Source organism: Urocampus carinirostris, chromosome 3, assembly GCF_059441175.1.
Source record: "Urocampus carinirostris isolate Australia breed hairy pipefish chromosome 3, RoL_Ucar_1.0, whole genome shotgun sequence".
Taxonomy (NCBI): Eukaryota; Metazoa; Chordata; class Actinopteri; order Syngnathiformes; family Syngnathidae; genus Urocampus; species Urocampus carinirostris.
In genome coordinates, this window is record NC_142351.1 from 43,101,735 (window position 1) to 43,129,291 (window position 27,557).

A 27,557-nucleotide genomic window follows, 5' to 3' on the forward strand; every position below is an offset into this window, starting at 1 on the left:
GTTCCTGGTAAGCTATTCGCTACGTGGTATCACGTGACTTGTACAGCCAATCTGCAAACGGAGCATTGACAGGGGCGCGATTACCAGGAAGTTGATGAGCACGGTGTCAAATTAGGTGGGTTTTCTGCTTTGGGAATATTTTTCTTTTGGAATGTTTACCTGTCAACCTCACCCAATTTTAATTACCCTCATTAGCGATAATAAACCTGACAAATACCGCTTATTTCGAGACGGACGATGGAGTTAGAGGCCTCTTCCCAAGGGCGGAGTGGGACACCTTTTCAGCCAGTGAGTTTTATACACTAAACCGGTGTTATGCCTTAAATCCAGGGTTGGGTAGGGTTACTTTAAGTGGATTACTTTCAATTACTTTTGGATTACTCCAATACCAAATATGCTAATAAAAGACAAAATAAACTAGATATGAATACAATTATGACTCACAACACGTGGTAAGCTTTCTCTCCTGGCTTTGATCTCTTTGATTTCCGGCAAAACTAACAAACAAAGTGAAAATAAATCCAAACAGCTTGCCAACATCATTTTTGCTGTTCCATGTATTCCGTTACTCCCCAAGCCCTCACAAAATGTAGTAATTTTATTCATCCAGTTAAAGTAACCCTACCCAACCCTGCTTAAATCTGACTCCCCTGCGAATTCGAAAATATTGTTAAGGTTTTCACTAAACTCTTATAACTCTTTTAAGGTTGCGTCACTACACACATTTTAAGTAGTCTACTTAAAACATAGAAAATCATCCTAAGCAAAGCACTGGTCTCTGCAACTTTGTTGATGACAATGTTATGAGAATTTCCAAAAACAGAGCTTCTTAGTCTAGACTTCACACATTTTAAGCAGAGAAGCTTCGTTCACATGCAACCAGAGTGCAGGAAAGGTTCAACAGGAATTTATATGCCAGCCCAATGACATAGTACAGTGTTTTTCAACCCTTTTTGAATCAAGGAAAACTTTTTATTTATAAAAGCGTTCAGAGGCACACCGTCCTTTGAAAATGTCAAATATTTTACTGTACTACCTCATAAGCAGATACTTAGTATATAAACAGAAGACAATTATACTTAGGATAAAAAAGAATGATGTGCTTTATGTTTTTATTTTTTACAGTGCAATTTTAAACTGCTTTGTTAAACAAATTAGGTTATTAAATGTACTGTGCTACCTCATGAGCAGATAATTAGTATATAAAAAGTATATAAAAATCTACTGCCATCTACTGATATGGATGACTATTACAGTTCCTCGTCTGAAGATAGCAAAAATACTGAATAATGGCTTGTTTTTTTTTGGGAAAGATAAAATTGGGCAAATTCCAGCGGCACACCAGACAAGGTCTCACGGCACACAAGTGTGCCCCGGGACACTGGTTGAAAAACAGACATTGTCGGTATCTCTGGGGAAGTTATATTGGGAGAGGACCTGCTTTTTCTTCTTTTTATTTTTTCCCTTTTTCTTCTTTTGTTTCTTGTTTCCTCAAGCTTTATTTTAAGTTCTCGTGACGCTCCGTTAGCCCCCCCCCACCCCCCACCCCAATTCAATACTTTACAATTCCACCCTACACTTTACAGCTTAAGCTAAATAAGCAAACAGTTGTTCTACATCACACATGTTGTTGGTTCGCGAACCATACATTCTCGACCACGCCTCCAGAGCAGTATAAGAAGTTGACTGATGTCTTGGTGCCACTGCATAGCGGGAGGGCAACATCCAGGGATATGAGAAAGCACTGAACTGCAAAAATGGGTTTAAATGACCTTATGATGTGCCGTGCTGCTTGTGTACACGTGTAGATGGCAGATGGACGGCTGTCAAGGGCAGAGGCCTTGGCCTGCTCAGGTCAAAGACATGCTTGCCATGTGATGCTCTATGCTGACACAAAAAGTCTGCTTTTCGGGAAAATTCCTATCAAACATATTATTCTGGTAAGGAACTGAAATTGCAATCCTATCTTTGTAAAAGAAAACCATTTTTTGAACAAATTTTCCCAACTATTTTGGTTGTTGAAAGTGTTTCCATAATCTAAGGAAAACATTTATATGTAACAGTCTCCGTCCTGTCAAATCCACAGATGCAAATGCGCTTTGACGGTCTGCTGGGTTTCCCTGGCGGGTGAGTCTCTCCTAGTGCTGCTTTTGAAATGAGATGTTGGCATAGTATGTGTGGAGTGACACAACTGGATAGCTTAAGGAATGAGGAGACAAGGTGCAGAACTGGTGTGGTTAGAGAGCTTGCTGAGAGGGTTGATGAAAATGTTTTGAGATGGTTTGGACATATGGAAAGAATGGATGAAGGCTGTTTGACTAAAAGAATATGTAATGTAGAAGTGGTGGGAAATAGAATAAGATAAAGGAATTGACAGATAGCGGTATCTGCATCTTTATTTATCCGACGGGCCAATTCAGGCTCAAATGCAGCCGAGCCTCTCTCTCCCTCTGTTCTTTCCCTCAGGCTCTGATGCTACCCACCCTAATATCGGTCGAACTTTAATATTTACTCATGGTACCATGTTACACAACGTTGTTTTGTCTAGACTCTTTTCCAAAGTGCTCCAATGCTGAGTAAATGTGTTCAGCGGTGCTTGGTAACTGATCAATTATTGCTCAAATAAGGTAATATACTACCGTAAGACCTTGCGTGTGTATATGTGGATAAATACCATATGAGAAAAAAATAAGGCAACTTTTTCTCGCTCTCGCTCTCGCTCTCGCTCTGGCTCGATGGTTGCCGACAAAGGCTCTCGTGAAAGTCTTTGCTGGCCTCCTGTAAACAATGAGGATTTTAATATTGATTAGAATTAATATCCCTATATTAAATCATGTGTTGTTTCATTAACTATCAATCACCTTTCTTGATTATTAGGTTTGTAAATCCATCAGGAGAGAGCCTGGAGGTGGGGCTTTGTAGAGAATTACAGGAGGAGTTGGGTGTGGCTCTTTCTATTGCGGAAGATGACCACATAGATGCTTGCTTTGCCCCCGGACCAACTCCCGGGCCCCGTCTCATCACTCACTTCTATGTAAAGAAACTAAAGGAAGAGCAGATCAAAGAAGTGGAGAAAGCTGCTGTATCCACAGCTAAAGATCATGGCCATGAGGTAGTCTGGAGAAAAACACATTGCAGCCAATTACTCATTATTCACCATCAGTGTTGGGAATAACGTTTTACAAAGGAAAGGAATGCATTCCTGGAACATAATTACTTTTCTCTGCAATGAGTTCTGTCACACATTTTTTATAATCATTCGTAGCTCAACTGTCGTTACAACATGGTGCGTTATACCACTACTTTTTAATAATGGTAAATTATTCTGTTTTATATTCTTTTACAGCTCTGCCGTGCCCCCTAAAGTAACATACAATCCTCAATTTACCAGAAATACCCTGCTGAATACAGTACTCTCAGAGTCGGTAAGGCATAAGTGAGCTAAGCGGGTCCTTAGGGCCCTGCGACCACTAGGGTGCCCTTAAGAGAGGTTAACTCAAAATATACGAGCTTTTCGGCTCTTTGGATCAAAAAGGCTTTCCGACCCCTGATATATACTATCAAATTTACGTTAGTTTACATATAAGATAATATTATGTTAACAAAGAATACAGCTTCTCTGCTCTACTACAATGGAAATACTACACAAAAATATTACTAAAATGCTGCTTTGGAAATACATTAAAAAATGCTTGTACTAAAACTACAAAAGTACCTATACATAAAACTATAATATAAAATACTAGGAAAGAAACATAACTACAGAAATACTACGAAAGAAGTATTACAACAGAAATACAGAAATTATACAACTACAGAAATACTACAAAAACTTGATGGTCATATTTCCAAACTACTACAAAAATAAAACTATAGTGATACTGTACGACTAAAATAAACTGTGGAAATATTACTGATATACAACAAAAAAAATTCTTGTGGAAACACTACAAAATACAACAGAAATACTATAAAAATACTAAAAACTAATACTAGTTTTTTTTTCAGTAACAGGTATTCTAACTAATAACTTTTTCCGCCATTATCATTACTGACAATCATAGACGGTGCGTTACTTTGGCTGCGGAACATCAAACGCGGCGCGCCCTGCAAACCTGACGACGTCCAGCGGCGTGGTTTTCCGCTCTTTTCAGATCATGTCACCATTCGAAAAATTACCTAGTATTTACTAACATGCCAAAAGAAACGGCGAGAGAGCTGAAACGCAAATAATTTAAGCACCCCGACGCGTGGGGTTTGCATATAAAGAAGGCTGGATCGCCATAAATCATCAGCTGGTTACCCCTGAGAGGCCTTTTTTGTCTTTTGATTGGCATTTTTGGGGTGGGATTCGATGTTCTATCCATCCATTATTCACGCCGGTTATCTTCAGTAGGGTCGCGGGGTCCTGGAGCCATCCCTATTTTCAGCAGTGGGTAGGGTACACCCTAAATTGGTTGCCAGCCAGTCGCAGGGCACGCAGAAACAGACAAGTCACTCACTCATTCACACCTAGGGACAATTTGAACTGGCCAATCAACCAGACATGCATGTTTTTGGAAAGTGGGAGGAAACCGGGGAGAACATGCAAACTCCACACAGGGTGGCTGGACTTGAACCCTGAACCTCTACACTGTGGGGCTGTGCGCTAACCACCCAACCGCCGTGCCACTGAGATTCCGTGTTGACTTTAAATTTGTTGAGCGTAAAGTTTAAAATTGTTGTGCATTTGTTGGGGGGGATTTATAAATATTTTACTTATATTTCCTTTTGTTATTTTATTTTTTCTTTTGTTTCCTTTTTTCCCCATTTTTTTTTCTTTTGCCTCCTCCTTTTTTTAGGCCTTCCATGCATAATGTTGTATAGAAATTGGTAATTTAGGTATTAAAGCAACAAAAACAACGTCACCACGCTGTTTTGTATTTGCTCAGAAAATGTTAAATTCTTTGGCATACGACTTTGTATTAAAGTCACGGAAATAGTTACTTCCCTGGTAACTAGTTATTTTACTATCGAGTAATTCCGTTACTAACTCAGTTACTTTCCGGAGAAGTAGTGAGTAACTATAACTAATTACTTTTGTTAAAGTAACATGCTCAACACTGTTAAGGAAATAGTTTTTTGGGGTGATTGAGCACCTCCTGAAAACGGGCTGGTCACACCCATGCTGTCTATTCACCATCACATCTCACTCTTGTGTCAAGGTTCTCGGGATGGTCCGAGTCCCGCTTTACACTACGAAAAATGGCGGAGGCCTCTCCTCCTTCCTGTCTCACGCATTCATCGGCAATGCACGAACGCAACTGATTGACTCCTTGTTGCGTCTTCAACTGCTCGTGCCCGAAGAACTTCACCAAGTCCTCAAGTTTTCGTTGAAGTCGCAAGCTCGTGTTACGGCTGACCTACAAGAAGCTCTTGCGCTGTTGAAAACGACATGAGTCTTAAAGGGACAGTGTGAAAATAAATTGCTATGATGGTCTGGATGTGCTCAATTTTTTGGGATATACTTTGAGGCACGCAATGAATTACAGTATCTGAATTCAAAATATATTTGTACTCTCTATGTACAGCTCACTCCAACAATTTATATAGATTGAAATCAGTCTTGACCAAATACATTTGAGTATGTTCAACATCTCTTTTTTTAGGCATGTAATTAAACAAGTGTGTCATGATTATGGCCTGAGGGCCATTTGCTGTCTGACATCGATGTTTCAGCGTGCCCTAGATGACAAGTCGCGTTTATTAAAAAAAAAAAACTAATATTTTGAATTTTTTGAGAGAGAGCCACCCCAAATATTTTGAGGCAAAATGTAACAAAACTGCTGACCCTGTTCTCCAGACAAAAGCTGATTATTCAGCACATATTATTTCACTGTTTGCCGTTTGATTTGCTAAAATCTATTAAGTCATGCCAGAACCTGTGTTCCATCTTCTTTCTTTCTTTCTTTAGTGCTTTAGGGTCCCGTCCCTGTGCGTTAAGCTGACCAGATGAACCAGGTTTTTCCAATGCTGGCGGTCTTGTGCCAGCTGTTCTGCATCCTCTACAGCAACTCCAAGTTGTTGGAGGTCGCCTGGAACGACGTCGAGCCATCGAGTGCGGGGTTTCCCTCGTGGTCGTCTCCAGCCTGCGGCCTTTGGGTCAAACTGGAGAATGGCTCGTATCGGATGGTCCGGTGGGAGACGAAGGACATGGCTAAACCAGCGGGTGCGGCGTTGTGCGACCAAGGAAGATGCTCGGGGCTGGCACGTGCGGGCTCTGAGCTCTTCATTGGAGACTCGCTGGGGCCACCTGATGTTCTCGATGGTTCTGAGAGCCCTGCTACCAAAACCGTCGATTCTTGAAGCTAGGGTGTCGTTCAGGGGCCATGTTTCTGAGCCATAAAGCAGGATAGAGAGTACGGCGAGGTTGTAAATGCGGAGCTTGGTCTTGCGTGCGATGGTCTGGTGCCGCCAGAGTGGTTTCCAGAGAGACTGCAGAGCAGATGCTGCCAGGGCTCTTCTGCGGAGAATCTCTGGTTTTAGGTCCCCATTGTCTGTCACCATGGACCCCAGATACACAAAGCTCTTGACAGGCTCTACGATGTCGCTACCAATTTGGATAGGAGGTGGATCTGGTCCATCACTGACATACATGAACTTGGTTTTCGTCCAGCTCACTTGGAGGCCAAGCCGCGCTGCCTCTTCGCTGTAAATGCCCAGAGCGTCTCTCAGCTGGCTGTAGGAAGTGCTGAGCATGATTGTATCGTCAGCATACTCCAGGTCAGTCAGGTGGTAGTTGCCGAGAGACACTCTGGGGATGCGCTCACTAACCCTGAACATCAGATGGTCGATGATGCAATTAAAAAGGTTGGGAGCAGCCACGCAGCCTTGACGAACGCCGCTGGAGATGGTAAACCAGTCGGAGTCAATGCTGTTGATGCGGACACAGCTCTCTGCGTTGCTGTAGAGCAGCTTGAACAGGGCTATGATCTTGGGTGGTGCTCCGAGAGCTTGGAGGATGTTCCACAGTGAAGAGTGGCAGACGGTGTCAAAGGCAGCCTTCAGATCAATGAATCCGATATACAGATGGCGATCTTTACGGAATTCACGGGTCTTCTCCATCAGCAAACGGACGGCAGAGATGTGATCCGTTGTGGAGCGGTTGGGCATAAAGCCAGCCTGCTGGGGACGGCGGCAGCTTCTGATTGCTGGAAGGGCACGGCTGAGCAAGATCCTGGTGAAGACCTTGCCCGGAATGGAGAGTAGGGTTATACCTCTGTGGTTTCCACAAACAAGCCTGTCACCCTTGCATTTTTCCAGAAGGGCATGATGACTCCTCTGGTCCAGTCGGTGGGCAGCTGCTCCGATTCCCACACCTGGTTGAATAGGCGGGTTTGTCAAGTCAAGTCAAGCCACTCCACCATGCCATCACCGCCGGCCTTGAGCATCTTGCCGGTAACGGCACAGATGCCGGGGGCTTTCTTGGTGTTCAGCTTCTTCAGAGCAGCTCTCACTTCTTCGGGTGTTACAGGGTCTGTGCAGCAGGCGTCGCTAGGAGGTGCTGTGTTTGCAGCCACTAGGAGGGTGGGATCAGCCGCGATGGTGCTGTGCTGCAAGAGGAGGCTAAAGTGCTCCTTCCAGCGTGCGAGGCAGTTGGCTTCTGTCATGATGAGTTTGCCGTCTGAGTCTTTTACCAGGGCTGTCTTTATGTGTAGACCGCTACGGGCTTGGCGTAGTAGACTGAATACGCGGCTCACGTTGTTGTTGTTGGCCGCGGACTCAAGCTGTTGGGCTTCTGCCTGCCAAAACCTCTCCCTATCTTCAGCGATGGCCACATTGCGCAGGCGGTTCAGTCTCCGATACTCGGTGAGGTCGCCTCCTAGCCGGGCCTCACGCCGCTGGTCTATGATGTTTAGTGTCCTCTCTGATATCCAGGGCTTTCTCGGGGAGGATCGTGAGCGTCCGAGGATATTGTGAGCCGACTGGAGGACACTTTCCTTGAAGGCCGCCCAGTCTGTTAGCTTGTCAGGAGCCAGGGCATCGAGGGAGCAACTGAAGTCTGTGGCGATGTTGGGGTCGCTGAGTCGGGAGGAGTCGAGGCGAGGCAGAGTCTTGTGCTGGTTGGCTCGGAGCTTTAGCTTGAGCTGGGCCACCAGCAGACGATGGTCCGTGTTGCCAAGCTGTGCTCCTCTGCAGTTGGTAGCAAACGACTTTCAGCGTCGTGATATCAGGATGTGGTCCAATGCCTTCCTGGTTCTGCCATCTGGGCTGTACCACGTCCAGTGATGGATGCGTTTCCAGGGAAACCAGGTGTCAGCAACATAGAGGTTGTTTTGGTGGCAGAGGAGGAGGCGGTTGCCATTGTCGTTTGTTGTACTGTCAACGAAGGTGGTACCGACAGGTGAGCCGAGGGACCGATCATTGCTGGATAGAGTGGCGTTGGCATCAGTGAGGATGATGATGACGTCGTGTGGTGGGGCTTGGTCGACAGCCTGGTGGAGTTGGTCAAAGAACGCGTCCTTCGCATCCTCATCAACGACATCGGTGGGGGCGTAGGCGACGATCACTTTCATCTTGCCGTGATGGTGGAGGAAGCGAGCAGATAGTAGTCTGTTGCTTATGGGTGTCCAGCTGATGAGGGGCCTCCGGAGGGATTTTGGAATGGCAAGAGCCACACCGTAAAGGCCGGTCCGACTCTCGGGGCCACTCCAGATGTAGCAATGGTTGCCAGCTGTTGTTTCACCATTGCCTTGCCATCGTACTTCACAGAGCCCTGCCAGGGTGATGTTATAGCGACAGAGTTCTCGGGACAGCAGGGTGGCAGCTCCGGGGCGAAGGAGTGTCTGGACATTCTAGGTGGCGACATGGGTCTTCCGACGAAGGTCGATCCGTACTCGTTGGTCGGGGGCAGGCTGGGGTCCGCTACCGTGTTGATCAGTCCGGCTTCTTTCTCTGGTCAGTTTCGTAACAAAGGGGGTTTCTCCTGGGTGAGTTGTTAGCCCTCCGCAGGATAGTCGGTTGGTGGGGCTGCCACCTCACAGCGTACCGACACGCTGGGGTCTTTGTTTGTCTGGAACCTACCCCGGAGACCGGCCCGCCATGGGTGACCCTACCAGGAGCAAGCTCCCGACGGTATCGCTCTCCGGGGTCACTGGAACACGCAAGCCCCCTCGCCGCATCAAGGCCAGAACATCCGTGTCCCATGTCAATACAAATATACCATTTAAAGGGCTTATTTCGACTGTCTTTTTGTCCTCAATAATTGTTACCAAATAAGGTGTGACCAAAGTTCTTTTGTAAAAAAATGTCACAAAATACTTCAACAAAGTTGGCAACGGAGTTTCCTTCAGTTTAAATAGCACGATGTGTATAGCTCTGCTCATTCCTAATGCTTACCCAATTACATTGCCCTGGGTGCTCTGCTAGTTTTTGGATGTTTACATTTTGTTCTGTGAGTTTTTATCAAAACGTGTCTCAACAAGGAACATGGATTGTGTAACGAGCTTCCGTATAAAAATGTAAAATAACAATAATTATAATAACACTTCCTTCTGATTAGGAGGGCGGGTCTATTTACTCTATTAAGTCAAGTCAAGTCATGTTTATTTGTATAGCCCTTAATCACAAAGAGTCTCAAAGGGCTGCACAGATCAAAGACTATTGCAAACTACAGACTATTATGACACCTACATGAGGGCAAATAATACACAGCACCGGGGCCCAAATGGAGAATGCTCTCGAACCTGTGGATCTCTTCTTGGCTCTTGGGCTCACTAGTAGACCAGTGTTTTCAGAGCGTTTTCATCACGATACACAAAATAATTAGTTGGTTGCCCATGTCGTCCAAATAAGGTGCATTATTCATAACTTTGAAAATACAGGAAAATTCCTGCACATTTTACTGAATTGTGTGAAATGGATAAAATATGTACCGTATTTTCCGCACTATAAGGCGCACCGGGTTATAGGGCGCACCCCCAAAAATAGTTTTTGGTCCTATATTTTCCATACATAAGGCGCACCGGATTATAAGGCGCTACAATGGGAACGTCGACAAAACAGTCAGATTGTTCAGTCAAACTTATTACCCCCTTAATTCCGAAAGCTTGCAAAGAAGCAAATACGTGTCTCACACATGTACGGACACAGTGTCTGTACAATGTCACCAATCACTCGAATGCATCGTTCCACACATCATTCGGAAGGTTAAAGTCTTGGGATTCAAGAAATGCTAACCATTTCTCAGTTTCTATTTTATTTTTCGCTGGTAACTGTGTGGACAGCAAAGTAAGAATTTTATTGTGCAGGGAAACGTGGTTCTTTACTGTGCATATGACAATAAACATTTTGAATTGAATTTAGTTTAAAAATAGACTCATCACAGAAACATCAATATCGTTCTAAAACAAGTTACTGGGAAAATATAAAGCCGCATAGCTCACTTAAGCCATCATGTTCAATAATGATACGCAACCATGGTCTTCTTACAACCGTGAGTGTGGTAAATCCAACCGTGTAAAATATTTACAAATACAGACTAGTAAAAAATGTTTTCTCTATGCCGTAGTGCAACCCAACGTGTGATTCACATTCATCTTTTTCGGACAATTGCAGGCTTTGTTTTGCCCCGCTTTAGCCTATGCAAGCCTGTAAATGATGAAAAGGATCAGCCTCCTTTCCCCCGAATAAGTTTAGCCAATAGTGACTGATTCAAATGATGATTGACACATTGGTTAGGAAATGAAACGCCGTTGTATATATATCCCAACATACACCGCGCACTACTTCGCCTTCGGGGGAAAATCTAGTCGGCGGCTGCTTGCCTTAGTTTCAGGACTTTGCATCTTAATATTGATCCATATATAAGGCGCACTGTATTATAAGGCGCTTGGTCAGCTTTTGAAAAAAATAAAGGCTTTTAGGTGCGTCTTATAGTGCGGAAAATACGGTAATACAAAAACGATGAGGAGTTCGCTCAGGTGAATTGGTTTAGCCCTAACCGCTTGTCGTGAGTGACAGCTATGGTATGGGCCTCTGTTTACGTACTAAACGAGTGGAAAAAAAACAGATGGAAAGAAAACATACCAAGCCCTCCGGGGCCTGATTTAGGAAAAAAGGAAAAGAGGAGGAGAAATGAGCACAGGATATAGATATGCAACTACAGTAGTTTTCTTTACATGATTAAGGAGGGTTTGTATCCATGTCATTAATGAAGGGCTAATAGTAATTTTGTCGTATACGTGATGGCGTGCTTGCTTATTGTGCTCGTTATGCTTATCCAATACTAATTCAGTTTTCACCCAGGCAATCTCCTGTCACCTTTTGATTCTACTGTGCTACAAAACTGTTAAATTCAGTTATTATGTATTCTCATTGTTTTAGTTAAATGCACTCACTCTGACAGTCACTGTGGCTCCAGCAGAAAGGAGCTTTTCGAAATTGATTAAGTCGTACCTGAGGTCAAACATGTCTCAGGAACGGCTCACCCGCCTTGCTGTTATCAGCAGTTATCACAAAGTAGGGGAGCACACTGCTCATGGCGATTTTGTCGAAGATTTTGCATCAGGGAGAGCCAGAAAGTTCAAGTTTGTGTTTCTTTTCAGTAGACAACTACATTTTCTGTAGTCTGTTTTCTAATTTGTGTGATTTGCTACATGTGGACGACTTCATGCTAACAATGTCATTCTTACGGTTACATGCTAACAATCTCATGCTCACTGTTAAATGCTAACAATTTGAGTATGTTGACAAGATTGGATAGAACGAGAAATGAAATTTTGAGAGACAGAACTGGAGTAGGATTGGAACTGAGCCAGCGTGTGGATCAACGAGTACTCGGTTGGTTTAGACACATGGAGAGGATGGACTTGGAGGGAATGTTGAAGAGGAAAAAAATGATTTAAATTTTATGTTTTCAGATACAGTCTTGAATCTGATACTTCGACAATATTAATTGTTATTGCAACATGCGTTGCCGCCTGGTCATCCTCGAAGGGGGATTATCTCATTTGCGGTCCCTCCTCAAGGTTTCTTCGTTTTCCTCATGTTGAGGTTTTTGAGTTTTTTCTTGCCCTCATGTAGGATTTAGATCAGGGGATGGTGTAATAGTAGTCTGTAGTTTGCAATAATCTGTGGTCTGTGCAGTCCTTTGGAATTTCTTGTGATTAGGGGCTAAACAAATAAACATGACTTGACTTGGCTCGACTTGTTAAAGCATATTTCAATAAGTATTTGACATTTTTACTTATACAGTGTATTTGTATTCATTTTGAAGCATTTAGAAAAACATATTAGCCATTCTTATGTATATATTGTGTTTATGTTTATTTCAGCATTTGCGCAATTGACACATACATCAACATATTTTATAACTGTTAAATATTTGTCTGGGAATTGTTAATTTGGGATCCCGCTGAGGTAGTAATTTATTGTAGAACCTCCACTGTTGGTCTTACAGTAAGTGTTAGGAATGCAGGTTTGTGTTCGAGCTCACCTAGAGTGTGAGATAATGAACACGGCGTACTAGTTGCATACTACAAATGTTAGTGTGAATGTGGCATATTTGCAAAAGACATAGACCATCATCATGTGGTAAAATGGTGTCCATTTACCATTGGGTGTCCGACTCTGGCAGAAAAATATCATTCTCAGTAAAAAACGAACAATGTAAGTATTTTTCTTGATTTTGTGACGGTGACGAGGATGAAAAAGCTCATGTTTACTAGAACTTTCCCACAGAGGCTCGCGCCACAGGCAAAGATTTTGTGGGAGGCGCTTCGGATACCTTATGCGAATGTTACAGTTCATTTTTACTGGGAAGTGCACATATTGCCAAAAGGTGAGCAGTTTCCTTTGCAATTGCCTGATTATTATGTTTTGATGTTTTACTTTGAATTCAATGAAATGCATTATTTGAGATCATTTACAGACTGCATAGCATTGTCAGCTTGTTTGTTTTTGTGTTTAATGATGGGTTAAGTTCTTTTTGTGAGTTTAATAACATGATAAACAGGTTTTCCTTAACCCAAAAGAAACCAAAAACCCGTTCTTTGGAAAATAATGACACGTGGGTTATTCAGGGTTAAAAAAAAAATCAGGTACTAAAATATACCAACTTTATGAGAAAATTACTGTTTTGAAGTTAAAAAAGAGAAGTTAACATGCATGAATTATGTATATAAGAGGAGAAATTATTTTGAGGTTGCGAGGGTGGTATTGTGGGACTTCCCAGAGTGAATCGTACGTTTGAGGCGTTTTTTGGTTTGAACAATATTTATTGACACTCTCAACAGCAATTAAACACATTCACAATTTCCTTATATCATTTTCTAACAATATGATGTTTGAAGAATTTTTATCGACACTTTTAACAGCAGTTAACCAATGTGTACAGGGCACTAGATAGATAGATAGATAGATAGATAGATACTTTATTCATCCCCGAAGGGAAATTCACTTTTCCAGCAGCATCCCTAAGCTGAGAACAATCGAAAATAACTGAGAACAATCGAAAAATAACACGGGAGCTGCTGGAGTGGCTGCCATTCGTGACGGCGCCGGAGAAACGATTCAATTTGAATCATGTACAAACAAACAAACAATTGAATCATGTACAAGAAACGATTCAATCTGAATCATGTACAAACAAACAAACAATTGAATCATGTACAACAAACAAACAAAATATTTATGTTTCAATAAGTGGAGTGTTAATAAAATGGGGGGAAAATAATTTCTGATACTGATATAACCAGGTAAAACTAATTTTAAGTTACCTGTCCAAATGAATGTTGCACTATTGTGCAGCGGCACAGCTCTGCCTTCTCAAGTGGGATTTCTTCCCACCCTCCCAAAGATAGCGCCTGCAAGAATACTGTATGTATTCATGTGTAATGCGCATTGCATTTTATCTCATTATCACCCAATTTTTAATCACGGTACCGGAGAGAATAGATAATAGAAAAAACAGTATGTTGTCCTTAAAGATAAAAAATACACACAAAAAGCAGGAAGATGGGAAACAGCTATCTGGTGTATCTGTTGATGAATTGGACTTTGAAGAACGTGAAAAAAATACATTGTTATGTTGGTATTGTTTTCATAGTGCGGTCAAGTCAAGTCATGCTTATTTGTATAGTCCCTAATCACAAAGAGTCTCAAAGGGCTGCACAGACCACAGATTATTTTATACATCAGACGATTATTACACCGTCCCCTGATCTAATAAATCTGAAAGATATGAGGGAGCAAATCCATGCATGATTTTGTATAATAACAACAGAATCTTAAAATCACATCTTAAGCTAAGAGGGGGCCAGCTTTTCTTAGTTAAAAGCCTCGCTGCAGCATTTTGTACCAGCTGAAGGCTGTTGATTTTGGACTTCGGGAGACCAGGGAGTAGTGCATTACAGTAATCGATACGGGAAGTAACAAACGCGGGAATTATAATCTCCGCATCTGACTTAGACAGCATAGGACAAATTTTAGAAATGTTGCAAAGATGGAAGAAAGCTGTTCTAGTAATATTCTTCACGTGTGTTTGAAAGGACAGATCAAATATGACACCTAAATTTTTTTACTGAGTCACTCTGGGTGATCTTACATTTGTCAATGTTCAGACAGTTTTTGAGAACAAGTCACGGCATTCAGATGGACTAATAACTAACATTTCGGACTTTTCAGAGTTAGGGCGCAAGAAATTGAGTGACATGCACTCTTTTAACTCAGTGAGGCAGGCCTCCAAATTTCAACAGTTTAGTGTAGCAGATTCCTCCATCGGAAGATACAGTTGAGTGTCATCTGCGTAGCAATGGAAACTGATATTATATTTGCGAATAATATCTCCTTATGGAACTATGTAAATGCTGAAAAGAATGATTTGCAAAATGGCTGCATGTATTCAACAATGTGTGTAGCTTTCATTGCTTAATTTGATCTGAGAAAACGTCAAGCAAAATTTTGTTCCAATTTGTAATCAGAAACTATGGGTGCGTGTCATTCGCAACTATACAGTATACCATATTTTCTTCACACACTTCTCCCTTTTTAAAGCCCCAGGCCCTTTCATGCCTGTGTTACACATATATTCGGGGTGAGTTGTGAGCAATTAACATTTCGAATAATGTACCTGAACTCAAAGTGAAGGTTTTCAAATGGTTATGTTTTGAATGATACGGAAAAATAAAACAGGTAACATTTGGTAAGTAAAGCCAAATGTTTTATTGTTTTTGCAGTTTTTCGTGTTTACTGTTCATTATGCGACACAATTCTCTTACCTTTAACTGTCCTTTCAATTCTTTGAACATCATACAGGATGGCTGAGGGTAGACATGCTGATTTACTGATGAACACAAGCCGAATTAATGAACTAGCAGCGTTGGCAAAAGACGTAGCATTGATGCATGGCTTCCTGGTGAGACTTAAAGAATCCCCCAACTCAGAAGAGGTGAGAATTCACTTTTTTTTAAAAAAAATGTTTTTCTCCTTTGGTGGGTCACACCCAAAGTGAACCGTGGACCTTGTTTTCAGTGGGTCGCGGGCCTTTGCCATGAAAAAATATTCCTAAGAAAAAGAAAAGAAATTACCTGAGGTTTATTTGAACTCCTTAATATTAGATGGCCACAATTCCATTATTTTGGTAGTTTTCTAAGTATTTTTTAATATATGTGTAGTATTACTGTAGTTGTATTTTTGTAATATTATAGTAGTATTTTTGTAGTATATCTATAGTAGTAATAGTATAGTACTACTATATCATTTTTGTAGTGTTTTTGTATTTGTATTTTTCTAGTATAGTATTACATGAGTATTTTTAAATTCTCATCTCATTAGCTTCACCGCTTATCCTCAGTAGGTTTCGCGGGGGTGCTGGAGCCCATCCCAGCAATCACCAGGCAGTGGGCAGGGGACACCCTGAACTGGTTGCCAGGGCACACAGGGACAGACAACTCGCTCGCTCATTTACACCTAGTGACAATTTGGACGTGCTAACCACTGCGCCGCCGTGCTGCCCTATTTTTAAAGTATTAATGTTTATTTTTTTTGTTTGTACAGAAATTTTGTTGCATTTCCGTTGATGATTTTTGTAGTTTTTCCTGTCGTATGTTATACTAATATTGCAGTCGTATCCTTGTAGTATTAAAATAGTATTTTTTGTGTTATTGTGGTATTTTTGTATTATCACAACACATTTTTTGTAGTATGAGTATAGTATTTTGTAGCATTTCAGGAGTATTCTGTGCTGGATTTTTTTGGTAATTTTTCTATAGTATGTTGTAGTGTTACTGTAGTATTTTTCTAGCAATACTGTGCCAGTATTATAATAATACTGCTGTCGTATTTTTATAGTTTTAAGGTAATGTTTTGTACCAAACTAAATACTTTTTCTTGTATTACTGTAGTCGTATTTTTGTAGTTATTCTTTTGTGTTTTTTTTGTGGCTTTTCTGTAGTATTTTTATAGTATCACCAGATTTCCCAAGATTTATTTTTGTGAATTTCATGTGTTTTTTTTTAAATGCAACACACTGTAGTTTTAATTTGATGTGCCGTATTCTAGTGCTCCCATTAAACAAATCACAAGGGAATATTGTGAAGGAGTGCTTTATACACTGGTGAAATGAAATGATCTGCATTTGTATAGCGCTTTTCAAGTCAATGACTTCCCAAAGCACTTTACAATGTGTTCCACATTTCCTAATAGCGGCCTTGTATTGCAGCCATGTAAGACGCTAACCTGCTTATTGGGTGTATTAGGGGTTCAGTGTCCTACCCAAGGACACTTTGACATGTAACACGGACGAGCCGGGATTAAAACTGGGATCCCTTGATCCCAAGACGAGCGCTCTACCTCCTGAGCTACTGCCGTAGTTGGGAATATGGGACTTGAATTTGTTTTAGTTTTCCCGATTTTGTTTTTTTGTGAATATTTTCTACTGTCTCTGGTATAAACTGCAAAATCCTTGCATTCAAAGAATTTAAGAAGTTGATTGTTTTTTTTATTTGGGTCAAGGCTTATAACTAGGGTGGGATGGTGGTTCCAGAGGTCAGACCAGTTGAGAAACACCTTTATCTAAATGTTATATCCAGTGGGCACGCGGATCTAATACATTTGTCTAAAACTTAACTTCTGGGGGTGGACTCACAAGTGGATCTGCATTTCATTCCAAGCAGTCACAAGTATATCACCTTTTCCATTTGCATTTTAGTTGGTGACTCACGCTCCCTTGACGCTCTTTCCCACACCTGTTCCAAAAGCTCTTTACCTCCAAGCCGTACAATTGCAAACTCACTACAACACACTGGTGGATAAGATCAGCCAGGATCCCAAGTTCCTGCAAGAGGCTCTTTCCAGGTGGGATGCCAACTTCGTGATTTTGGGCTGTAACTCTTAACCACAACTGGAAATGTTTATCATAGAACAATGCATGGTAAAACTATGTAAAAATAAACTAATATATTTGCATACACAGTGCCTAGTGAAAGTATACCCCCCAACAAGAACTTTTTTGTCATTTTGCTACATTTCAGGCTTCCAAGCTAAAAATACAACATTTTCTCAGAATCACCAACATGTGAGACACTGTGGTGAAGTGGAACCAAATTATGACTCTTAATTAAATTATATGCTGAAAATGTAGGGAGACAGCATTTATGGTAAATAAATGACAACAACAACAATTATAATGATGACGGTAAAAAGGTGATCGAAGTAGTGATGGTGATAATGATGATAACGAAGAGACTGTATCCACAGAGTCAATGTAAATATGTATAATTATGAGTTATTTTTACGTGTAAAAACACAGGGGATCTAGATGTGGGATGCAATTGTTAAGGAGGTCTGGGGGTAGTAATAAGCAATTGCTTCTTCCTACTCCCATTCGAACATGTACGTTAACGTTGTTTGTGTGGGGTTTTTTGAAAAGCAACATCTACAATGGAAGTTTTTAAAACTAACAATACAAAGGTGTTAGAATGGCCAAACTTAAGTCCATACCTAAATTCTTTTGACCATTTATGGAAAGATCTGGAAAAAAACTGCACAAACAATCACCATCAAACCTTATGAAACTTGAGCTGTTTTTTTAAGGCAGAACAAGCAAATATTTCAGTTTCAAGATGTGCAAAAGGCATTGAGACATACTCAAAAAGATGTCTGGCTGTGATCACAGCAAAAGGAGGTTGAATATAGTATTAACTCAAAGGGGGCCAATATTTTTGCAACGTCTTTCCAAGTTTTTATCTGTTAGCGCAATATGAAATGTTGAAGATAAATATTTTGCTTTTTTCTTGATACGTTTGAAGCCTGAGATATGGCATAATGTCAAAATGTTCTTGTGGGCCAATACTTTTGCAAAGCACTGTATGTGAAGAATGAAATTATATGTATATACTCACTACATATTAGATGCATACAGCAATTATTTTGTTTTTTTCAAGACGTTATTCCTCAGACCAATATTTTTGTCTGTAGCACAATAAAGGTGGATGATTTCACTGCGAGGTTGTTCAAGATCCACCAGCAGATCGTAAAAGAAGGAGTAGTGAAGGTACGGTATGAATGTTAACTTGCATAACCTGGTTATCAGGATTGTCCAGATTTGCAAGCTTTTGTGCACTGGGGCTTTTAAAAATTTGAGGCGACTCACTTTACTCGCTACAATTAGGGATACTGTAATTGTTACTCCACGTTTTGAAAGTGAGAATGCATTCGGCAATCTTGAAAACTAAAGTCATGAATTTGAAACATGCACTACCATTTAAAAGTTCAGGTCACCCAGACAATAGTGTTTTTACCAAATACAAGTCACACTTTTGTAATGAAAAAAATGAGTTGCAAAATAAATGTAAGGTATATTCAAGACATGGAGAAGATTAGAAATATTTTTTATCGAAAAAAAAATATATATATTTTATGCTTTAGCAAAAAAAAAATTATGTGTGCTTCTTGCTACTTTTTCCCTTTTTTAATTTCCTTTGTTTATGTGTGTGTGTTTGTCTTGCTGTTGGTCACCCCGCTTAAATAATTGCCAAAAAGGCTGGGAGGGGAAAAAAAGATTTAAATTTTATATTTCCAGATACAGTCTTGTATCTAATACAATATTAATTGTTATTGCAACATGCGTTGCAGCCTGGTCATTATGGCAGAGGGATTACCTCATGTGCGGTCCCTTCCCAAGGTTTCTTCATGTTCCTCATGTTGAGGTTTTTGAGTTTTTCCTTGCCCTCATGTAGGTTTTAGATCATGGGATGGTGTAATAAAATTCTGTGGTTTGCATTAGTCAGTGGTCTGTGAAGCCCTTTGAGACTCATTGTTATTAAGGGCTAAATAAATAAGCATGACTTGACTTGAGTATTATATACACAAGTTTTTTTTTAATACTCCTAGATCAAGAAATTGTCATTTATGTTACATGACATGAGACTCACATAAGGGCAGCTGTCGTATTTGTCTGCCATCTTGCTGCTACAGGTACCCAAAAACCTCAAAGAGGCTGGGCAACAAAATGAGAAGTAAAATTGTGCATTTGAGTCCACGAGTATGAATTTTTCCTTGTGATGTGTAGCACTCATTTTTGGTTGCACTACAAAATGCAGTGACATCTATTGGCCAAATATGTCAGACATGTCAAACATAAGGCCTGCAGGCCAGACACCACACGTTGGATGATCTAACCCGGCCTGCCATAAATTTCTAAGTATATCAAAATAGAAGAGACTCTCTAGGTAATTTCTCTCAAAAGTTATGATTTTTTCTTTTTAATAAATGCAAACCCATTCCTCCCTCTGGCGGCTAGAGGGCAGACTTAGTGGGTCGAGCCTAGTAGTTTGATCTAATCTTTCGATGTACTTCAAAAACATTTATTTTGTATTCATTTCTTATTTATTTAAAACCAGCAGCACGACTAAGACATGTACAGTATTATTCTTTTTAAGAATAATTTGTATACCCTGTCAACTGTGAGTATAAGCCCGTAATTGCATTGAATGCCAAGCATTTTTGCCCATTATGTGTGTGAATAAATGTCTTACGCTTAGAAGAGATCACTTGTCATCCATGATTATAATATGTAGAGTAGGCTACTCAAGAAGTCGGAATGATAAAGCATGATACTTAAAAACAAAGCTAAAATTTTGAGAAGAAACTATTTTACTGATATGGCCCACCTGAGAACAAAGTCTTCATCTGACCCCAGAACCAAACTGAGTTTGACATCACTGCTTTAAATGCGTGGACGTATCCAAGTAGAAAAAAATGAAATCTTCTTTTTATTTGCAATTCTATATGAGCTTTTTGAGAATATTCCAAAGATTGTCCCTAACTCATTTAATGCCAGACATTTCTCCGGTGCCAGCCATTTTTTTGCCATTTTGATTCATTTTTGAAGCCTTAAAGAAAATGTTGTTCTGTGGCTATATAATACAGCACATTGAAAAGAAAATTTGAACCCTCATCTTTCATTAAAAAAAGTACGTTTTCAAGCCTCAACCATTGTTTCGTAAACAAAAGTTTGAACATGTCTAAATTCCTTGAAAGTACTTGTTTGAAGGCGAAGAACAACCCAATGTCTTTTACAAGACCAGACGGAGTATTCAGGCTTTGAAAAAATACAGCTAAAGAGACATTTATTCCAAAGTTTCAAAATAAAAAAAAAATCTGAATGCACTCTGGTTCCCCCACCAAAAGGCAAGCAAGAACGAGTCTGCCCCTCTCTTAAAGTGAGGAATTTTCCAAAAAATGAAAAATGCTGCACAGACACGCAGAACTCTCATTAAAAAGCAAAAAAACAAGTCCTTCTACAAGAGGTTAGCACACAGCTGAACTTTCAAGGTTATATGATAAGACCATTGCTGTGAAAGTACACTAATATGAAAGAATTGTTGGGATTTTCCTAGCTGTAATTTTGAAAATCGTTAGGATTGAAACAAATTATTCTTTACTGCAATCGAGAAACGAATTTGCCTCTAGGTGTTGCTTGTGCTCCACTTTACTTTATTACTTGAGCTCTTTGGGTTCTGATATGAATTACTTATCCCAAGAAAATGGAATCAATGAACCAGGCCAATGGAAATAAGACACCCAATTTACTAACACAGTGAATTAACGATAGGGTAAAAAAGGGGGGAGGGAAAGGCGCCGGAGATTATAGAAGTTCTCGACTGCTGAAAGTAGCATAAAACAAAAGTTTCCTGCCATAATGCTAGTCGATTTAGGGAGATTTCCTTGTACAGAGAAAAACGCTCATTCCCAAGAGCCAGCAAACATGTGTTAAATCTGAAAACTTCCTCTTGTTGTTGCGGAGAGATGCGGTCTCGTGCTCGCCATGGCCTCAACGTGTGGCCCGCGTGCTTGACTCAAGGCCGCAGTACAGGCCCGCACGGCCGCTTAGTGCCGCCGTTATGCGAGACAGTAGAAAAGAGAGAGTGAGCTTTCGATCAGCTCCTCTTTTTATGTGGACCAGGGATGCTTGACCAGATCATGCCTCTATCGGCGTGGTCTTAGATACAGTGGCTTGCGAAACTATTTGGCCCCCTTGAACTTTGTGACCTTTTGCCACATTTCAGACTTCAAACATCAAGATATATAACTGTAATTTCTTGTGAAGTATCAACAATAAGTGGGACACAATCATGAAATGGAACACACTTTATTGGATATTTTAAACGTTTTTAACAAATAAAATTGAAAAAGTGGGTGTGCAGAATTACTCAGCCCCATTGAGTTATTACCTTGCAGCGCGAACTTTTGCTGCGATGTTTTGCACATCAAGAAACTGATATTTTTGCCCATTCCTACTTGCAAAACAGCTCGAGCTCAGTGAGGTTGGATGGAAAGCATTTGTGAACAGCAGTTTTCCACAGATTCTCAATTGGATTGCGGTCTGGACTTTGACTTGGCCATTCTAACACCTTGATGGTTTTTGGTGAACCATTCCATTGTAGCTTTTGCTTTATGTTTTGGATCATTGTCTTGTTTGAAGACAAATCTCCATCCCAGTTTCAGGTCTTTTGCTGACTCCATCAGGCTTTCTTCCAGAATGGTCCTGTATTTGGTTCCATCCATCTTGCCAGCAATTTTAACCATCTTCCCTGTCCCTGCTGAAGAAAAGTAGGCCCAAACCATAATGCTGACACCACCATGTTTGACTGTGGGAATGGTGTGTTGAGGGTGATGAGCTGTGCTGCTTTTACGCCGAATATAACGTCTTGCATCGTTGCCAAAAAGTTCGATTTTGGTCTCATCTAACCAGAGCAGCTTCTTCCACGTTTGGTGTGTCTCTCAGGTGACTTGTGGCAAATTTTAAACGACACTTTTTATGGATATCTTCTGGCCACCCTTCCATAAAGGCCAGATTTTTGCAGTATATGACTGATTATTGTCCTCTCTTCATTATGGTGCATGGTGAAAATGGTACGTTCTGGAACTGTCCAAAAGGGGACGCTGTCATTCCATGCATTCCAAAGCGAGCCTTTTGAAACAGTCATTTTTGTGCCGGGTTTATATGCTCTACAGAATACATTCAACAAGTAAATACTTCACTAAAATAAGTGGACAAATAGGATGTGCTTTTACAACCACTAAATGAATAATGTGATTATCAAAATGTTAATGTTATGATTAAATGATAGCACCCATGTAGCTGGGAAACTCATGCGATCGTGTCAACATTCTCAGTGACCTATTTTAATAATTTAACAGTTTCCAAGAAAACTTCTGGGGAAAACATGTTTTTGTGAAATGACGCATTTCAAGCAGAACTTTCACTTCGGCGTTTTAAAATAAAAACAAGGAGCATGTGCTGCTTTAAAACTGGAAGGGGCAAACTTACCAAAACCGAAATCGAATGCGATCGTTGGAGCAGTTTATTCACATGCACAAATACCCAGACACACTTCAAAATAAAGCAGCAGTATACAAAAATATTTATCTTAAGTCAAGATTTTTGTTGTTGTTGCTTGAATTTGAAAAAAGCGGTCGATTTTTTTTAAGCAGTCGGCTTTTTAAGGGGTGAAAGGCAGTATTCTTAACCCTTAAGGCGCTAGTTTTGGCAGGTATGGACTTACTGTAACTCCTCCACATCATAATTTTTTAAAAATACAGTTATACCTCTACATACTAGATCAATTCATTCCAGGATCGTGATCGTATCTCAAATTGTCCAAAAGCATCCAAGTTAACCCTGAAAAGTTATAAAAACCATCTTTCTGATCACTAAAACATTCAAATAATACTCGAACAATAAAAAAAAAAAATCCAGCGATGAGAAAAATAATATGATAATAATGAAATAAAATGCAGATTTATTATGAGCACTTACTATAGAGCAGGGGTGTCAAACTCATTTTAACTCGGGGGCCACACGATAGAACAAACATTCTGTCAGGGGCCGGACTAGTAGATTAAAGAGAAAGAAAAAGAGATAAAGAAATAAGACAAAGAGGGAGGGAAAAGGAGAGAGGGCAGGACAAAGAAAGAAAAAGAGAGAGAGAGGGAGAGAGCGTGAAAAACAAAAGATAAGATGTTGTGAGAGAGGGGAAAAAGAAAGGGGGAGGAAGAAAGAAATCCAAAGAGAAATATAAAGACAGAAGGTGAGAAAAGAGAAAAGAAAGCGCGAAGGGTATGAAGAGTGAAAGAGGAAAGAGAGAAAAGGAAAAAAGCTTGTTTTTCTCTTTCGCTTCTCTAAGTGTTGTCTCGCGGGCCGGATTCAATCCCTTAGCGGGCCTGATTTGGCCCGCGGGCCGCCCGTTTGACGCTTGTGGTCTAGGGGTAAGCTAAGCATATGCTTCTTCCTACTCCCTTTCAAACATGTATGTTAACATTGCATGTGGTTTTAATTTATTTTTTTGATTTGTTGTTTCATTTATTTGCCCAATTGCATAGCCTATTATGAATGCTGGGACTTGTTTGTTTTCTGAGAATCTACTTCACCTACTGGTAACTTGTTTGGCATGTAACGCTAAAAAATATACTAAAACCCGAGATATTCTGGTTAGTCATGTTGCACTGCTATTATTAGGACAGCACTGTAGGTGCTGCTCTGTGTTGGTAAGGTTTACTATAGCTTAATAAGGGTAGTTGCAATCATTACCAAGCAGAGCAATTGGCCAAGGTAGACAGGTATGGTACTTGATGCCCTAATACTAGTTTCTTTTCAAAGACGCCTTTATCGAAATGTAATTTACTCTTTGTTGCAGTCATTTGTGTTGGGGATTAATCGATCAGACTACATGTGGGAGCAGAATGAGGACGGACAAACGTCTCTCAAACAGATAGAGATCAACACCATCGCTGCTGCTGCTGGAGGCGTCGCATCTCGATTGTCTAATGTACACCGGTAAGGTAGTTGTCAACATCATGCCCCCAAAATGGACAAACAGATTTTTTCCCCCCCAGTTCACTTATACAATGACTCAATGTGAGGGGCTTTCCTGCAATACCTTGGGAAAAAATTGGAATATTAACAGTTAAATATATAGAAATTTCAAGCAAAAAAACATGTACATTTTTCTCACATTTTGCACGTTTACAAATTTTGATGTACCTTTAAAAAGTGGATTTAAAATATCCTATGTGGCTACAAGTTTAATGACTACGACAGTTTCACCTTGGAAGATAATATTTCTATTTGCAACAGCCTCATTCTTACGATGGCTGGCCAGCCGGCTGAGAGCCGCCGCATCGTTGACAACAATCCTGCACTGGGGTTGTCCAAGGCTCTGGCCAAGGCCTGGGAGCTTTATGGAGCAAAGCGGTAAGTCAACTGAAAAGCTTATTCAACCTTCATTCACTGCCAGCTCACTAATTTGAAATGGATCTTTAATAGTTGGTGGGTAGGAGTGAGAAAAAAAGACTACTACAGTTAATCCTGGACGAATGAATGCACCTTATTAAGTTATTCTCTACAAAAAAGAAAAAATACGTCAGAATCAGTTCTGATATAAGTGCCCTTAAAGTTTTTACAAGTCAATTATCCATTTTTCCTTATTTTTCGAAGGAAAAAACGATATGAACATATCAGATATTGTCACTCAAGCCTTTATTCAGCCTACTTAAATGGGACATGAAGGATTGGCATCTAACGTTACATGTGGCACCAAATTTACAACCAATGTTTGACATCCTTAGTCGTCAATGGTATTGTATGAGTTAAAAGCCAGATTCACAAATTAAAGAATCTCAATTTTGTCTTTGTACAAGCCACACTAGATTTTAAGCTGCAGTCTAAAACACATACTCATTTATGTCCATTTCTTACATTAAAAAAAGCATTAGACAATAATAATTGTGCTTCATTAAAACACCCATTTGCTGTTAGCCGTTAATCAACTAACACAGCAGTCAATATCAAGTAAGTTGGCGTCAACATACAGCATCAGTGTGTCAAAACCATTATACATAGATGCTTGGAATGTTTCTGACAAGTACTGTCAGATGACAGAATATTATAGTGTGGCAGCAGATGACTGATAATCGGATATTTTTTTCCGATCGGGCGAAAACTGACGTCATATTGGGAAAAGGGACAACTGCTTTCGAATTTGAAAACTTTTTTAACTTTTTTACAATTGAAAAATGTTTACACACACATACATATGTATATGTATATATATATATATATATATATATATATATATATATATATATATATATATACCGTATTTTCCGCACTATAGGGCGCACCGGGTTATAGGGCGCACCCCCAAAAAATAGTTTTTGGTCCTATATCTTCCATAGGTAGGCGCACCGGATTATAAGGCGCTACAATGGGAACGTCGACAAAACAGTCAGATGATTCAGTCAAACTGATTACCCCCTCAACATTCCCAAAGCTTGCAAAGAAGCAAATACGTGTCGTAGATACGTGCGGATGTGGTGTCCGTACGATGTCACTCAAATGCATCATTTCAAATATAATTCGGAAAGTTAGTCTTGGGATTCAAGAAATGCCAACCATTCCTTAGTTACTATTTTCTTTTTCGCTCGCAACTTTACTGTGCATATGACAATAAACACTTGGAATTGAGTTTAATTCACTCAACTCATCACAGCAACATCAAGATCGTTCTAAAACAAGATACCGGAAAAATATAAAGCCGCATAGCTCACCTAAGTTCTCACGTTCAATAATGTTACGCAACCATGGTCTTCTTACAACCGTGAGTGGAGTAAATCCAGGAGAGTAAAATATTTACAAATACAGACTAATGAAACATGTTTCTTTATGGCGTAGTTTAGCAAGCTTGCTATTCAGTCATCTTTTTCGGCCAATTGCAGGGTTTGTTTTGGCCCTCTAGCCTATCCGAGGCTCCGAATAACTTCAGCCAATAGCGATCGATTTAACTGATGATTGACACATCTTTTTCGGCCAATTGCAGGGTTTGTTTCGGCCCTCTAGCCTATCCGTGGCTCCGAATAACTTCAGTCAATAGCGATCGATTTAACTGATGATTGACACATCTTTTTCGGCCAATTGCAGGGTTTGTTTTGGCCCTCTAGCCTATTCGAGGCTCCGAATAACTTCAGCCAATAGCGATCGATTTAACTGATGATTGACACATCTTTTTCGGCCAATTGCAGGGTTTGTTTCGGCCCTCTAGCCTATCCGAGGCTCCGAATAACTTTAGCCAATAGCGATCGATTCAAATGATGATTGACACATTGGTTAGCCAATGAAATGCCGGTATATAAATCCGGGCATACACCGCGGACTACTCCACGTTCGGGGGAAAATCGAGTCGGCGGCTGTTGCGTAAGTTGCGAGACCTTGCGATTTAATATTGAGCCATATATATAAGGCGCACGGTATTATAAGGCGCACTGTATTATAAGGCGCATGGTCAGCTTTTGAAAAAAATTAAGACTTTTAGGTGCGCCTTACAGTGCGGAAAATACGGTGTGTATATATATATATATATATATATATATATATATATATATATATACAGTTGTCTACATGTAAATGCTGTGGTAAAGTGTATAATTGAAGTCTTGTTATCATTTCAGGGCAGTTATCCTGTTCTTGTTGGGGGACACTCACATTAATATCCTCGATCATCGAATAATTGAGCATGAATTGTGGAATAGGTAAGATGTAGTTTCCTGAGACTTTCACAATATATTTATTAAATGTCTTTTGACATGGATGGTTTTAGGAAAGGAGTCTGGGAGGATATGGGGGGGCTAGGGAGTGGGGCAGGGGATGGATGGAAGGCAGAGCTGCATTTTTCTCACCAATCAATGTTTTTCAGCAATATTGCCACAATAAGAAAGACTTTTGAGGAAGTGTTTGAATCTGGGAAACTGGATGAGGACAAGAGACTGCATGTGTAAGTGACCTTTGTCCATAATTTTACAACTTCAAGAACACTACGGGCTGTGGTTTGTCTTTTCCTGTTACAGTTTTCATTTTCCCACAAATTCAGTGAAGGCTACGAAGTCGCAGTCGTTTACTTCAGGCATGGCTTTATGCCTGAGAACTACAAGTCTGAAAAGGTATTGACTATTTAGCCAAGGTCAACCATCTAGGCCAGGGGTCTGAATCGTATGGCTCACGGGACAGATATGGCCATTTT

At 40.3% G+C, this 27,557-nt stretch overlaps 2 protein-coding genes across 6 annotated transcripts in view; both read left to right on the forward strand.

The window, feature by feature from the left end:
* The first annotated feature begins 65 nt into the window (after positions 1–65).
* LOC148369773 (glutathione synthetase-like) overlaps positions 66–27,557 on the forward strand; it is a 36,449-nt gene continuing 8,957 nt past the window's right edge. For 2 of the 4 annotated variants that reach the window (XM_088331954.1, XM_088331957.1), the window contains exons 1-10: positions 66–115; positions 196–288; positions 15,295–15,427; positions 17,189–17,334; positions 18,457–18,532; positions 24,180–24,319; positions 24,620–24,736; positions 26,989–27,069; positions 27,234–27,311; positions 27,408–27,477. In XM_088331954.1, coding sequence (XP_088188080.1) covers positions 15,296–15,427; positions 17,189–17,334; positions 18,457–18,532; positions 24,180–24,319; positions 24,620–24,736; positions 26,989–27,069; positions 27,234–27,311; positions 27,408–27,477 — 840 coding nt within the window. In that variant the 5' untranslated portion in view covers positions 66–115; positions 196–288; position 15,295. Of the gene's footprint in view, positions 116–195; positions 289–12,138; positions 12,649–12,720; positions 12,821–15,294; positions 15,428–17,188; positions 17,335–18,456; positions 18,533–24,179; positions 24,320–24,619; positions 24,737–26,988; positions 27,070–27,233; positions 27,312–27,407; positions 27,478–27,557 lie in introns of those variants that run through there. The other 2 variants (XM_088331955.1, XM_088331956.1) reach the window with 2 other exon arrangements.
* Positions 67–5,479, forward strand: LOC148369774 (U8 snoRNA-decapping enzyme). 2 transcript variants are annotated; one of them, XM_088331959.1, is made up of 6 exons: positions 67–115; positions 196–288; positions 1,809–1,940; positions 2,087–2,127; positions 2,878–3,112; positions 5,205–5,479. In XM_088331959.1, exons 2-6 carry the CDS (start codon positions 238–240, stop codon positions 5,436–5,438), a joined length of 693 nt encoding a protein of 230 aa, XP_088188085.1. In that variant the 5' UTR covers positions 67–115; positions 196–237; the 3' UTR covers positions 5,439–5,479. The 2 variants fall into 2 exon arrangements, with proteins under 2 accessions (XP_088188085.1, XP_088188086.1); XM_088331960.1 differs by lacking the exon at positions 67–115 and having other exon boundaries at positions 141–288.

Bases quoted from the DNA above. Each gene is read 5' to 3' on its own strand.
- LOC148369774 (XM_088331959.1), top strand. From the start codon at position 238: ATGGAGTTAGAGGCCTCTTCCCAAGGGCGGAGTGGGACACCTTTTCAG. The intron at 2,128-2,877 runs GTGAGTCTCTCC...CTTGATTATTAG, and splicing joins CTGCTGGGTTTCCCTGGCGG to GTTTGTAAATCCATCAGGAG. The intron at 3,113-5,204 runs GTAGTCTGGAGA...TCTTGTGTCAAG, and splicing joins CTAAAGATCATGGCCATGAG to GTTCTCGGGATGGTCCGAGT.